General features: G+C 35.1%; 1 protein-coding gene across 1 annotated transcript in view; it reads right to left on the reverse strand.

The window, feature by feature from the left end:
- The window catches only part of SCN1A (sodium voltage-gated channel alpha subunit 1), a 122,863-nt gene that overhangs the window by 11,664 nt on the left and 97,895 nt on the right, over window positions 1–13,304 (reverse strand). Inside the window, exons 22-23 of the mRNA XM_006766497.2 lie at window positions 9,983–10,105; window positions 2,145–2,426 (exon numbers count right to left, since the gene is read on the reverse strand). Coding sequence (XP_006766560.1) covers window positions 2,145–2,426; window positions 9,983–10,105 — 405 coding nt within the window. The remainder of the gene's footprint in view (window positions 1–2,144; window positions 2,427–9,982; window positions 10,106–13,304) is intronic.

Genomic DNA, 13,304 nt, shown 5'->3' on the forward strand with positions numbered 1-13,304 from the left:
GAATTTGGAAGAATGCTTTTAGAAAGCTTTACAAATACCACCACATTTGGCAATATCTGTAGCAGCAAAACAATTACTATGATCTGATCATCTACTGAAATCTATCTGTAAGGTGATCAAAGTATCCAAAAGTTTAAGATTTCTCTTTATTTGTAACACTAAAGATCATATTATTTATTTGTATTACAACTCTAAGCCTACTTTTGCCCACCCCTGCATATAAAGTCAGAGTTGCAACTATCCTTTTAAGAATTTTGGAATATAACATCCAGAAATAATCCTATGTTACATTCTTCTATATAATTTTTTATGAGAGTGAGTTAATATGCATAAGAAAGGTGAAAAAATGTACAGTAGACATTTGGCATTCATAAATTCAAGAAGGATCCTGAGTCTAATAACTTATAGCAATTTGTTATTTGCCCCATGATATAAATTTTGAGTCCTATGAGCCTGATAGGATTGTTTGTTAGCTAGTAATTTTACTAAGCTTTCAGCATCTGTATTGCAACACAATACACATATATTTTCATAACACTAACATTTGTGAAGTGGTGGATATTGTAGGAAGAGAGCCACATAACGGTGGGTTTGATGACTGTGAAGATCATGAAATGACTGTTAGCTAGAAAATAGAAGTTATTTGTATATCAAAGAGGGAAATATTGAATGTATCAATGGCTGAGGTCAATGATAGAACATATCCATCACACACTAGGAACATAAACAGAGAATGGTGATTCAAGGAACCATTTCAGTGAATTACTAAACAACAGAGAGGCAATTCTGCTTAAAGCTAAGTGTAAAACTTAGTTTCTTAAAGAGCAGAATTTATTTTATAGTTTTGTGCAGGTTCATTATCCTCTATTTTCAGAATTTTAAGGAATTCCTTGGAAGTTTTTAAATTCTATTTCCTCAATTTTATGAAGTGAGACACTTTTACAAGTGTGGCCATTAGTTAATGGTTAGGCTAAATGCCCAAGGAAATATAATGTGTCTACTATAATATTTAAATAAATCATACATGCTAGATTTTTTAAAATCCCTGTTTTAATTTATTTTAATTGCATGAGCATTCAGAATAAGTCAGCAATATCCACAAGAGAAATAAGAATTCTAACAAGGTGGGAAGAATGTGTAAAAAATAGTAGTACAGACACCTCTGAAAGAGATGCAAGAGACCAGTGTAGGTTTGTTTGCTTGTCTAGTCTTCAGCTGAACAACTGAAATCATAACCTTGATGAAAAAAAAAATAGACTTCTGCCCTAAGAACTCCATAAAATCACAAGGGGAGAACTTACTCAACTTTTAAAAATTTTAAGTGGCATTTCAGCAGCCTTTCTCCACTGCTTTGTTAATATGCAGCTGCAGCTAAATGCAGCATCATAGGAAACTATTTAAAGGGCCACCATCTTTTGCATTCTCATAAATTATATTTTTATTTTGTATGTGTCAGACTTAGAGATCCAGGAGTGAAAACATTACTAGTATGATAAAATAGACATAAGTAATTGTATTGAAAGGTCATTTGAGGTGTAACCACAGCTGCTTATGTTTCTTTTCTGTATCTGGGCATTATCCGCTATTATTTCCATTTCATTGTGAGAATCTGATCTTAAAACCTGAATATCATTCCCTGACCTTCAATCCAAATGATACAACTCAGTAACAGTTAATGCCCACCAGCGTCAGTCTAATCAGGTGTATTGAGTCTGTGTGCTTTTGTGTGTGTGTGCGTGTGTGTGTGTGTGTGTGTGTGTGTGTGTGTGTGTGGCGGGGGCAAGGGTGGCGGGGAGGTGATCCCTCAGTGAAAACAAGCTCTGCAATTGCAATAGAAAAAAATAATAAACTTATTGATGTATTAATCAACATTTTCACGTGGGAAGAGAAAGCAATATGAGAAGAAAGAGAAAAAGACCTTAGGAATGAACTGAAATACCTGGCCACTATCAACTATGTCTGTATTGCTTAAATATATAGAGTTTCCACCCACTTGGGCTCATAAACTGGTACTAATAAAACAAAATTAGAAAAATAAATGTTATAAACTTTCTTCTTTAGTAGCTAAATAATGGATATAGGTAATTACTTTGTTATTATTCCAAACAATAAACAAATTTCAGAGAAAAAGAGTGTTCACTTACAACTTGAAGCAAAGAGAGATACCCAAATCCTACATTATCAAAGTTTACTTTCACATTTTTCCATCTTGCTGTTTCATTTCTTTCTATTAGCCTTTGGCAGTCAGAATGATTGTTCACTTCGCTGATGTCAAATATGTCACCAGTTGTGGTGTTGATACAGTGGTAGAATTTGCCGGCAAACAAATTTACACCCATGATGCTGAAAATTAGCCAGAATATAAGACAAACCAGAAGAACATTCATGATGGATGGAATTGCTCCTAAAAGGGCATTCACAACCACCTAATACACAAATGGAAAAAAAGGAAAGTCAGAATTCTTGTTGGTTAAGAAAATAAGACATCCCCCTACCAATCTTTAATTTTTCAGTATTGAGTTTATACTGGAAAAATAAAGTAAGAAAATCTTACAATAAAATCTATTATTTCTTAAGCAATACATTTAGGGAAACAAATATAGATAATATGACAAAGAAACAAAAAGTTTAAAAATAGAGAAGGGGAAGTACTCAAAAGTTAAAGGAAAAGCAAAATTAGAGGAATTTGCTGCCAGAGGAAGTCAGAATATGTGCCGTTTATTAGAAGAAAAAAAAAAGAGAGAAGTAGGAAATCCTAATATAGACTAACTCATTTTTAAAAAGGCAATATATTAAAAAACAAAACTAAAATATTTGGATAAGTTGATTTGACCAATATACTCTAATTAATTAAAATTTAAGATATATAAGTATAAAAATATTAAATACCTGACATAATTTTGTCCTTAATTATTCATGCATTGCTATGACTAATAATTTTTGCAGAAGAAGCAAGACACTTTAGCATTATGTATTTCATTAGATCATCACATCTTTATTTCAAGCTCCAGTCATGTCAGTTGTTTCATTTACTGAGTTTAATGCAATAAACTTATTTTAAATGAAACATAATAGAAATCAGTTTCTTAGGAAAATAAGAAAAGGAGGGATGCCATATATATTTCCCAAATCTGATGTGATTACATCAGGTTCTGTGCTAATTATCTACTCTCTCCTACTGAAACATGTTCTCTCCCCTTGTCTTTATTTCTTTATCATAAATTCAAAATCTGAGTTTTCATATTTGGCAACATTGTAGAGATGCCTGTCCTTGCTTCCCCCTCCACAGTTCCCACTGGAGCTGTATGTGAGTGGCTAAGAGGGAAAAGAAAGCAGCCCCTACCATGCTCCTCAGTGGCAGATGGCCCCTCAGACTTGAACATTAATAGCTAAGTGAATTTTCCCAATGAATCTCAGTATTCTTGTCAATCTGATCCAAAGCAAACAACAGGCTTCAAAATATCCTCTATCGGCCATAGGATGTCAGTGTATTTTTAGAACAAAGTTTCTGAAAAAACATAGCGAATTCCGGATGCTTCTGAACCCTGATATTTAGTGACTTACTAAAGTCTGTAAGTAACCGTAGGCCTTCTGGGGTTACAAGATAGTGTAATAAGTGGGCCAAAGGATAGGATAAAACCACTAATGACAAAGGTGGAGACATGAGCATGAAAAGTAAATCAGTTGAGTTATCCAGGCAGATCCGAATGATGTCATCTATGCAGCCTACTCTCATTGACCCGTGGCACCTTGCCTTATCTCATTTGGCTTTCCGCATTAATGTAATTGACTGAAAAAAATATTTATTTTATACTTCATTTTAAATATGTGGATACACTTAGATTTCTCTTGGATTCAAAATTTGAAAGCTGAAGTCGAGTTATTATTTACTTGCCTCTTTTTTCTAAATATTTTGCCTACCATCCAGATAAAAAAGCTATTTCTATTGTGCACACAGGAGAGTACATGTTAAAATGTATATTTTTACCAACAGCCAATTTACAGCATGACCAGAGCAATGGTTACCTACACCTATTTCTTTCCATATCGATCTGTAGGTGTCATACTTCTTCAAAACCGTTATCACCTCTGTCGCTTCTTTTCCATTTTCACCTCCACCATCCTAGTTCTGGCCTCTGAGAGCGTATACTTGCACTATCATCAGAGCCTTCTAATTTCTCCTTCCTTTGATCCATGTAAGATGAATTAATCTTCTCCAAGTCTCACTTTAAAATTATTTAATGGCTTCCCACTCATTATCAAAAATGTCCCTACCTTGATATTAAAAATACTCTACAATCTACATTTCTAGTTTTCAATTCGCTAGCCACCTACTCTTCATGACAATCTAACATTATTACCCTACTGAGTTGCCATTTCTTGTCCCAAATCCTCTTTACTTAGATACTCTTTCTTCTTCCCAGCTTTATTTCAAGCAGCACTTTTTTTTTTTTCATGGAGCCTAACTTTCCCCCCTCCGTTTAGCTTCCAAAATAAAGGTGAATGTTTCCTCTTTTGACTTCCAGAATTAGAATTCCAGTGCTCGTCAGGGCCATAGAAATAATTTGTATTGTGTTCTCATCTGGTAAATGAGAAGAATGAGGCTAAGGTAGGTCAAGTTCAGAAAGGAGACTAGAAAGAAGTACCATCTAGTGCTCTTTGCATTCAACTTCACTAATTCTCCTTAGAGTTCTTGCACTTATCTGGTACACATATTGCTCTTCATTAGAGTTCATTACATTCTAATAATCCTCACTGATGGTGTGCTTTTTATTTTTTTTAAAATTTAAGATGGAAAAATATATTTGTGAATTCTCCAAGGCCTTGAGTGCCATGAAAATAGGAATATAACAGAGTGCTTTGAATAAAGGAATATAAAAATGGTTCATTGAATGAATGAAGTTTAGCTTAGCATTTATTGATCAAAGCATAATTGTTAAATGCTCATTGTGGATATGGAATGAGAATAAAGAGCTGGGTACAACAAAAAATTGGGGGTTAGTTAATATGTCTGAGAGATTTACTTTGAAAAAGGAGACTTGTTTGGCATTAAAACTAATCCATTTATGGTACAAGTGCTCCACAGCACTGCCTTTCAGACATTATTACAATGTTGGCATACATTTGGCCCAGAGAAAAGGTTTATTTTTATGAAGGTAAAATAACTATATGTAAGAAAATATTCCACTAGTATTAGGGAATTTACTATACAAAGGCCCATTCATACTCAAAATTTATTAAAATGGGCAATGAAGGAGCAGGGGGAAAGGACTGTCTTTCCCAAGAGCCTCAAGACCGTTCTTGGTTTAGGACAGAAAGACGTGTATTAACTCTTTCCAGCCTCCAGAGAACTGCAGTAATTGGTTCCCATTTGGTAAAGGCGCTAGGCAGCACTAGCCTGAATACACTGGAAGGAACGGATTGAGGTTTCAGGCTGTGTAAAATGAGATATCTAAGAAAGAGATTATTTTAAGGAATTAACATTAGAGGTTGCTTCTTCTCACAAATGTTTTGTAAAACATCATCAAATGCTATTTCACTATTCTGGCACAATCCATTCTCATAAAAACTCTATTTTTGGTTCCTTATCTGCAGTTTTGATTAAATCAATATGAAATGAGGACTTGACAATTGAATATGCAAATTAATGTGAGGAATTTTGATACATGCAGAAATGTCTTCTTATCTGAACGAATTGACTTTGAACTTGAAATCAACACTACTCATGGATTCTAATGTTTCTCTAATCCAAATACAAAATAACTACATGAATAAAAAAATAAAAGTAGGTAAAGTAGAAATCACACATTATTAAGTATGAAGATGAGTCAGATAATCTTTTTAAAATCTAATGACTATATTTGTTGTGGAATTTAATTAAGGTAATTATTTTTGGAAGATATGATACATCAATTGTCCATGAAAATACTCCAACCTTTTTTTGCCTCAAAAATAAAAACTCTCCTTCTTGGACATTATTTCTAAACTTTAGGAATACATAAAATGTGGATTTATTTTCATTTATGTTTTTACTGTGACATCTTCTAAGATCCTAAGCAGTTAGATGGATCTTATTCTAAAAGTGAGTTTTTGTATTAAATTCATTTAATTAATACATCTAAATTTAATGAATATTTAATTTAAATTTATTAATTTAAACATCTTATCTTAACACACATGCTAAGAAATCTGTTTTATTTTTAGGTGGGTGTGTTAGTCTACATAATTCAAAAAAGTACTTGTATGTTGTTTCATTTAAAATATAAATCACATGTGCTAACTCAACTCTTTCATAATATATTTTTGCCTTGTTACATTTTTAAAGGAACCCTATAAATTTACACTTAATAAAAAAGTGAGAATGGTCACCCAGTCAATACCAGTCTTAAGAAACCAGAAATATTGTACCCTCGCATCTGCTCATGTAAGTCAACAAGGCAAGGAATCAACTGCTGGCAATTTTTAGGACCCAGACCAATGCAAAAAATGGCAAGGGTTGTATGTCTCAAAGAGCATCATGAACTTGACAAGTTAAAATATTCACCCAATCCTTCTAAACCAAGGTTCCCCACCATCACCAATCAGTCAATCACCCCATCAATAGGTAGCTCAATATACACATAACTAAACCATATTCAATGAAACTTAATAAAAACATCAATGATTGGGGTTCAAATCCACAGAGGGTAAATAAATACTCAAAGCTACTTTTCTCAAAAGAAAATTCAAGACAGTTGAAAATTGGGAATTAGAATGTAAATACTATATTTTCCCTACTGTGGTACCCTTCCCAATCCCTCCCTCATCCCACTACACAAAGTCACAGTGAAAGGATGAAAGGTAGCAAAAGGGGTAATACAGTACCCATAATAAAGGGCTGAGGGGAGGAACCAGCGCTCCACCCCATCCAAGTTGGAGCAAGATTATCCTATATAAAATAGAAATATATAGTTTGTTATTAGTTAGAAATCTGATATGACAGAACATTTGGTGTTACTTTTTTTTATGATGCTCTCTGTCTGTTTCCCTATCAATCAAGACTTGAGTTCTTTTGAAAAAGGTCTTTACCATTTCCTAGATTAGGAAATTAAGAACACAAATTTAAGTACAAATTTTATTTTACTCTAGATAGTCATGACATCAATTCACTCAGTTCAATTTTACAAGTTGAAAAATTTGGACTGGAAATTTGAAATACAATAAATGTTGAAAAGCTCTCAGCCAGAATGTGCATAAAACATGCAAAACATAAAGTGCAACGTGATGATAATTTGTTTATTACTTTCTAACTTCCTATCAAGCATTGTGCAACATGCTTTCCTTGGTAATGTCGCATAAAAGCACATGCTCTGAAAATGTGACAAGACAACAGAAAGAAAATGAGTGGCTGATTTACGCTTTTACACAGCTATTGTGATTTTATGCTGCTAGGAAAAAGAATAAAATGAGAGTTTCTACGTATATTCCAATCTCACTTCCCAATTATAATTATCATTATTATCTCCATCCTCACCACCATCCATGATTACATTTTATAAAAAGTCAAAAGATCCAAACACTTAGAAACACAGAAAAACAGAATCTATAATCAGATAATTTTGTCTCTACAATGCCAAATACACACTGAAATGATCAGCCATTTTAGGGTTGTGTATATGCTGTCATTGTGAGGCAAGGAACCATATTCATAAATCTATTAATTTAAATGACTAGTTCATCTTCTATCAGTATTTATAAGGAGTTTGTGCTTTTGAAACTCGAAGATTCAAAAACTAATCTCTCCTTATATCATAAAAAGCCTCATCGATCAAAAAGTATAGGTAAGGTTATTCCTGTAAAAATTGCAGGTAGATGCACAAGATCAACATTGTTACAAAAATAAAGTGTTAAATACAGGAGTATCTGGCCATTTGATTCATGGTCAATTTCAAAATGTTTATAACATCTTCAAATGCTTAGCACTGTTTAGATTTCAGGAGACAGTTAAAACGTATGACAGTAGTCTCTTCTTATCTGGGAGGGATGCATTCCAAGACCCCTAGTGGATGCCTGAAACTAAGGGTAGTACTAAACCTTATATACACTGTGTTTTTTCCTATACATATAAACCTAGAATAAAGATTAATTTATAAATTAGGCACAATAGGATATTAACAACAATAATTAATAATAAAATAGAACAATTATAACAACATACTATAATAAAAGTTATGTGAATGGGGTCTCTCTTTTCACAATATCTTACTGTACTGTACTGCTCTTTTCACTTGAAGGAAACATGCCCTATAAGGATCACTACTCTTGAGCTTCGGGGGCCTTATTAAGCAAAATAAGGGTTAGTTGAATACAAGCACTACGATACCGTGACAGTCAGTCTGAAAAACAAGAAAGCTACTAAGTGACTATCTCACTATTCAAAGAGATGAGTCATGTCTTGGGTGGTACATAGCTGGATGGTGTGTGCCTTCTCAGAATGGCACACAATTAAAAATGTATGAGTTATTTATTTCTGGAATTTTCCATTTAATATTTTCAGACCATGGATAACTGAAACCATGGAGTGAAACCTCGAATAAAGGGGAACTGCTATACTTTGATTCAGGTGACAAGTTTTCAAGTAGAATGTATTAAAGTGATATTTTTCTCCAGAACTGACCCTGGCAGTATAAAACAATAGGAAGTGACATTTAATTGGAAAATAAACTTAATTTTCACATACTCTGGGGAGAATTTACTTTAATGTTTTAGTAAAAACATAAGGATCTCTGTGAGAAATAAAATAAGACTATCTTATATTGTGTTAAATTGTTTCTAATGAGGAAATTATTTATATGTGTTAGGAAACTGAAGACAAGTCTTATGCTCTTAAAAAGTGACATTTAAAAATTTTTTATTTTAGAAGAACATATTATAAGGCTATCAACAACCTAGAAAAATGCAAATGGAAATAGACAAGTCTGCTTAGATACTACAAACATAACTAAATCTTAGTCAATAAAAGAGCAATATTTTTTCTTAATTAAAAATCTTTGTTCTGGTTAAAAATTGATTTTTTAATAAATAACTACTTTCTATTCTATATAGCATATGTAAGTGCTTCATGCTTTTTAAAAAGGTCTGGAAAATTAACAAGTATATTACAACAAAATTTCTAATCTGTTACAAACCATAGGGAATGGTTTAGTATTTCCTTAGAAGAAATAATATAAAGTTTTGTGTAATTCTGATAAATAAGATTTAAGTTATGGTTAATTTATAAATCATCTATGTAATGAGTCAAAATTACATTTTCTGTTCATTATGCTGTAAATGTTTTACCACATTGTCATGAAAAATTGTGTGGCTTTATATATAAAATCTTTAAGTTACTATTACTATTTGTATAAATTAAGAAGATTAATGCAATTATAAATTGAGGCTATATTAAACATAACTTTTTTAAAAGGTTTAAAATTTAGTAAATATTTAATATCTACCCTTGAAAATATTACAATAATGCAAGCTTTGGCATTATACAGACAAAACTCTGTCAATTTTTTCTTTCTTTATGCTTATTCTTAGGCACATGTGTGATTCATATTATTTTCAATAAAACTCATAAAGTACAGTTTAGATCATCACAATGAGAAGCACATGATGTCAGATTCACTTTAGTTGGTTATTATCATATCATTACACACAGTACTTCTAATAGTGCATTTGCTTTTTTGTATACAGGTTTGTAAGGAAACTCCCAAGATAGATTAGGAAATAAAGTCATTTTAATAAGCACAGCAGATAAATGATATTGTATCATTTCAAGGGAGGCCTAAATTCTCTTGCATATCACCTAGAAGTAAATATGCAACAGATAAAAAGATAAAGGAGCAATTTTGCAAGGATTTGCCATTCCTTTGCATGCATGGGTTTTTTTCCTTTTTAAAACTCAATATAATTTAATTTTGGCTATAGGCTATACTTCTGGTTCTTTCAGTTTCCTTACCCTCATCCCTTCAAATCGTGATAAAGCTCTTAGGGGTCTCAAAGCTCTTAGTGTCCTGAGAGATTTGATGGCACCAAGTTCGGAGTAACCCAAGGCATTCGCTGTTAAACTGACCAATGAAACCTGCACCAATAAACAAACAAACACAAAGATAACTGTCATTCAATTTTCAGTTACTATGTCATTCAACAAATGTGATTTTGCTTATAATTACTCAGAAGATAAATGGTTGCATATTTTCAGTAAACCTTTACAAATTTTAAGGAAATATTTTCAGTCTGATGAAAAAAAGTAGCTTTTAATATGTTAATTAAAAGCTAGTTGAATAAAAACACCTCAAATGCCATGTAATTTATTAATTGTTCAATTAATATGTTAGTAGACCAATTAGTTTCTAAAAACTAAATAAAAATTAATTTAACAAAAAAAGACATCTAAGTGTAAGAAAATGGCATTGGCTATGCTTCCTTTATTTTATTAAGTCACTGCTGAATATAGGGTTTTGCCTATGGCTAAATAAAATACAAAAACAGCTATTGCATCAGAAAAAGCAAGAAATCTCTATCCTGCAATCATATGTTCACCTAATGATAATTGATACTCTCCTAAATTGATTTTGTAGTTTATTTTTGGAAGGAGATTCTTTGTCTTGCTAATATGTTGTGTTTTCATTTGTTTAAAGTTTATTTTTATGTAAGTAAATATAACTTAAAATGTTATTTTACTATGAAACTCTGTTTTTTTCTATACTAATTTACAGCTTCTGCTATAGTACTTGGTCCAAAATGGCCAATCAAATATTTATCAAATAAATAAATCAATGAATTTATATACAAAGACTAAGAAAAAATGTTAGGTGTCTAATTCTCTTTGGTAAAGTTTTTACCAAAACTCCATGTCTAAACAGAGTTACAATTTCATTCATTTGAAAGTGGCTAGTATTGGGCAGTTCCAAATACACTGGACACTGCAAGGGAGGGCAGTTGGGGGCAATCAGGCCTGCAGGCGAGGGCAGTTGGGAGGGACCAGGCCTGCAGTGGAGGACAGTTGGGAGGGACTAGGCCTGCAGGGGAGGACAGTTGGGAGGGACGAGGCCTGCAGGGGAGGACAGTTGGGAGGGACGAGGCCTGCAGGGGAGGACAGTTGGGAGGGACGAGGCCTGCAGGGGAGGACAGTTGGGAGGGACGAGGCCTGCAGGGGAGGACAGTTGGGAGGGACGAGGCCTGCAGGGGAGGACAGTTGGGAGGGACGAGGCCTGCAGGGGAGGACAGTTGGGAGGGACGAGGCCTGCAGGGGAGGACAGTTGGGAGGGACGAGGCCTGCAGGGGAGGACAGTTGGGAGGGACGAGGCCTGCAGGGGAGGACAGTTGGGAGGGACGAGGCCTGCAGGGGAGGACAGTTGGGAGGGACGAGGCCTGCAGGGGAGGACAGTTGGGAGGGACGAGGCCTGCAGGGGAGGACAGTTGGGAGGGACGAGGCCTGCAGGGGAGGACAGTTGGGAGGGACGAGGCCTGCAGGGGAGGACAGTTGGGAGGGACGAGGCCTGCAGGGGAGGACAGTTGGGAGGGACGAGGCCTGCAGGGGAGGACAGTTGGGAGGGACGAGGCCTGCAGGGGAGGACAGTTGGGAGGGACGAGGCCTGCAGGGGAGGACAGTTGGGAGGGACGAGGCCTGCAGGGGAGGACAGTTGGGAGGGACTAGGCCTGCAGGGGAGGGCAGTTAGGGATGACTAGGCTGGCAAAGGAGGACAGTTAGGGGTGATTGGGCCAGCAGGGGAGGACTGTTAGGGATGACTAGGCCAGCAGGAGAGGGCAGTTAGGGCCAATCGGGCTGGCAGGCAAGAGAGCGGTTGGGAGCCAGCAGTCCTGGATTGTGAGAGGGGTGTCCAACTTCCCTTTTAGGCCCAATCCCGGCTCAACAGGCAGTCAGACATACCTTGAGGGGTCCCAGATTGGAGAGGGTGCAGGCTGGGCTGAGGGACACGTCCTCCCCCTGCCCCGTGCACGAATTCCATGCACTGGGCCTCTAGTATTTATTATAATTTTTATATTACTTTAGATTTACTATAATTCCTTTTGTCTTTTTTAGAGTGATTTTCTAATCCATATGAAATAATGAAAATAGAACATTGAAAAATAAAAGTATCATTATTACAAAACTACAAAATGCTCTATAGAATTATTTTCTTAAAATATATCATAAATGATGATTAAAAACCAACTTGTAATAATTGTGAGAATTGAAATATAACTTCCAATGTTTGAAACCTTAATATTAGAAACTATTTCTCTCTGATATGATGAAGCGATTTTTTTGAGGTTTTCTCTCAATTTACTAATTTCATAGTAACATTATTAAGCTTTTTAAATAGCTCTGGCTTTGCCTTTGTTTAGAATTAAGAAGATATAATATATGCAGGACTCTTAGCCTAGAAATACTTTCCACAAGAAGTCTGCATCTTTCTGCTGGATTATTATCTTTTTGGGATAAAACTGTTACCTATGAAATCTGTGATATTTTGGATACACTTTTCTAAAGCTGAAATTATGCCAAATTGATAATATGAAACTTGATGTTTAATTTTAACAAATTTTAGGACAGTAATTTCTTTTAGGGAAAATGAAGTATTATTAATCATTAGGTGTAGAAATCTGTGAAGGTCTGGTACATTACTAATCTATAGTATAGGGGAACTCTTATCACTGTATGAATTAGATTTTCCCTATACTCTGTACCTTACCTCCTTTAATAAAGTTATAAGCCATCTATCTATATAAAACCCTAATATGCAAATCGACCAAATGATGGAATGATCAGTCGCTATGATGCACACTGACCACCAGGGGGCAAACTCTCAACGCATGAGTTGCCCCTAGCCTGCAGGCCCCAACTAACAGCAGCAGCGGGGGGCGGGGCTGGTGAGTGGGTGGTACCAGGCCAGCCAAGGCAGGTGAGAGCAGGGGCCCCAATCATCCCGCCAGTCACCCCACAGATTGGCCCTGATCACCAGCCAGGCGTAGGAACCCTACCTGTGCACGAATTTCGTGCACCGGGCCTCTGGTATCATATATTCTTTAAACCTACCCTTTAAAAACTTTGAGTAGATCAAAGAGAATTTTAAAAATTGACAGGAGCTCCCATTACCATGACTGTTTATCGAGACCCTTTAAGACCGTATGTACTAATATCATCATTTACAGAGTTAGGAGCCAAGTACATTTCGCACTGGCATACAACCAAATAGAAGTGGGGCTGGGATTCAAGCCCATCTGCCTGATTCACAACATAAGAAATTTAAACAACATCCCCAGTTTTACCACTT

Source organism: Myotis davidii, unplaced genomic scaffold (genome assembly GCF_000327345.1).
Source record: "Myotis davidii unplaced genomic scaffold, ASM32734v1 scaffold59, whole genome shotgun sequence".
Classification (NCBI taxonomy): domain Eukaryota; kingdom Metazoa; phylum Chordata; class Mammalia; order Chiroptera; family Vespertilionidae; genus Myotis; species Myotis davidii.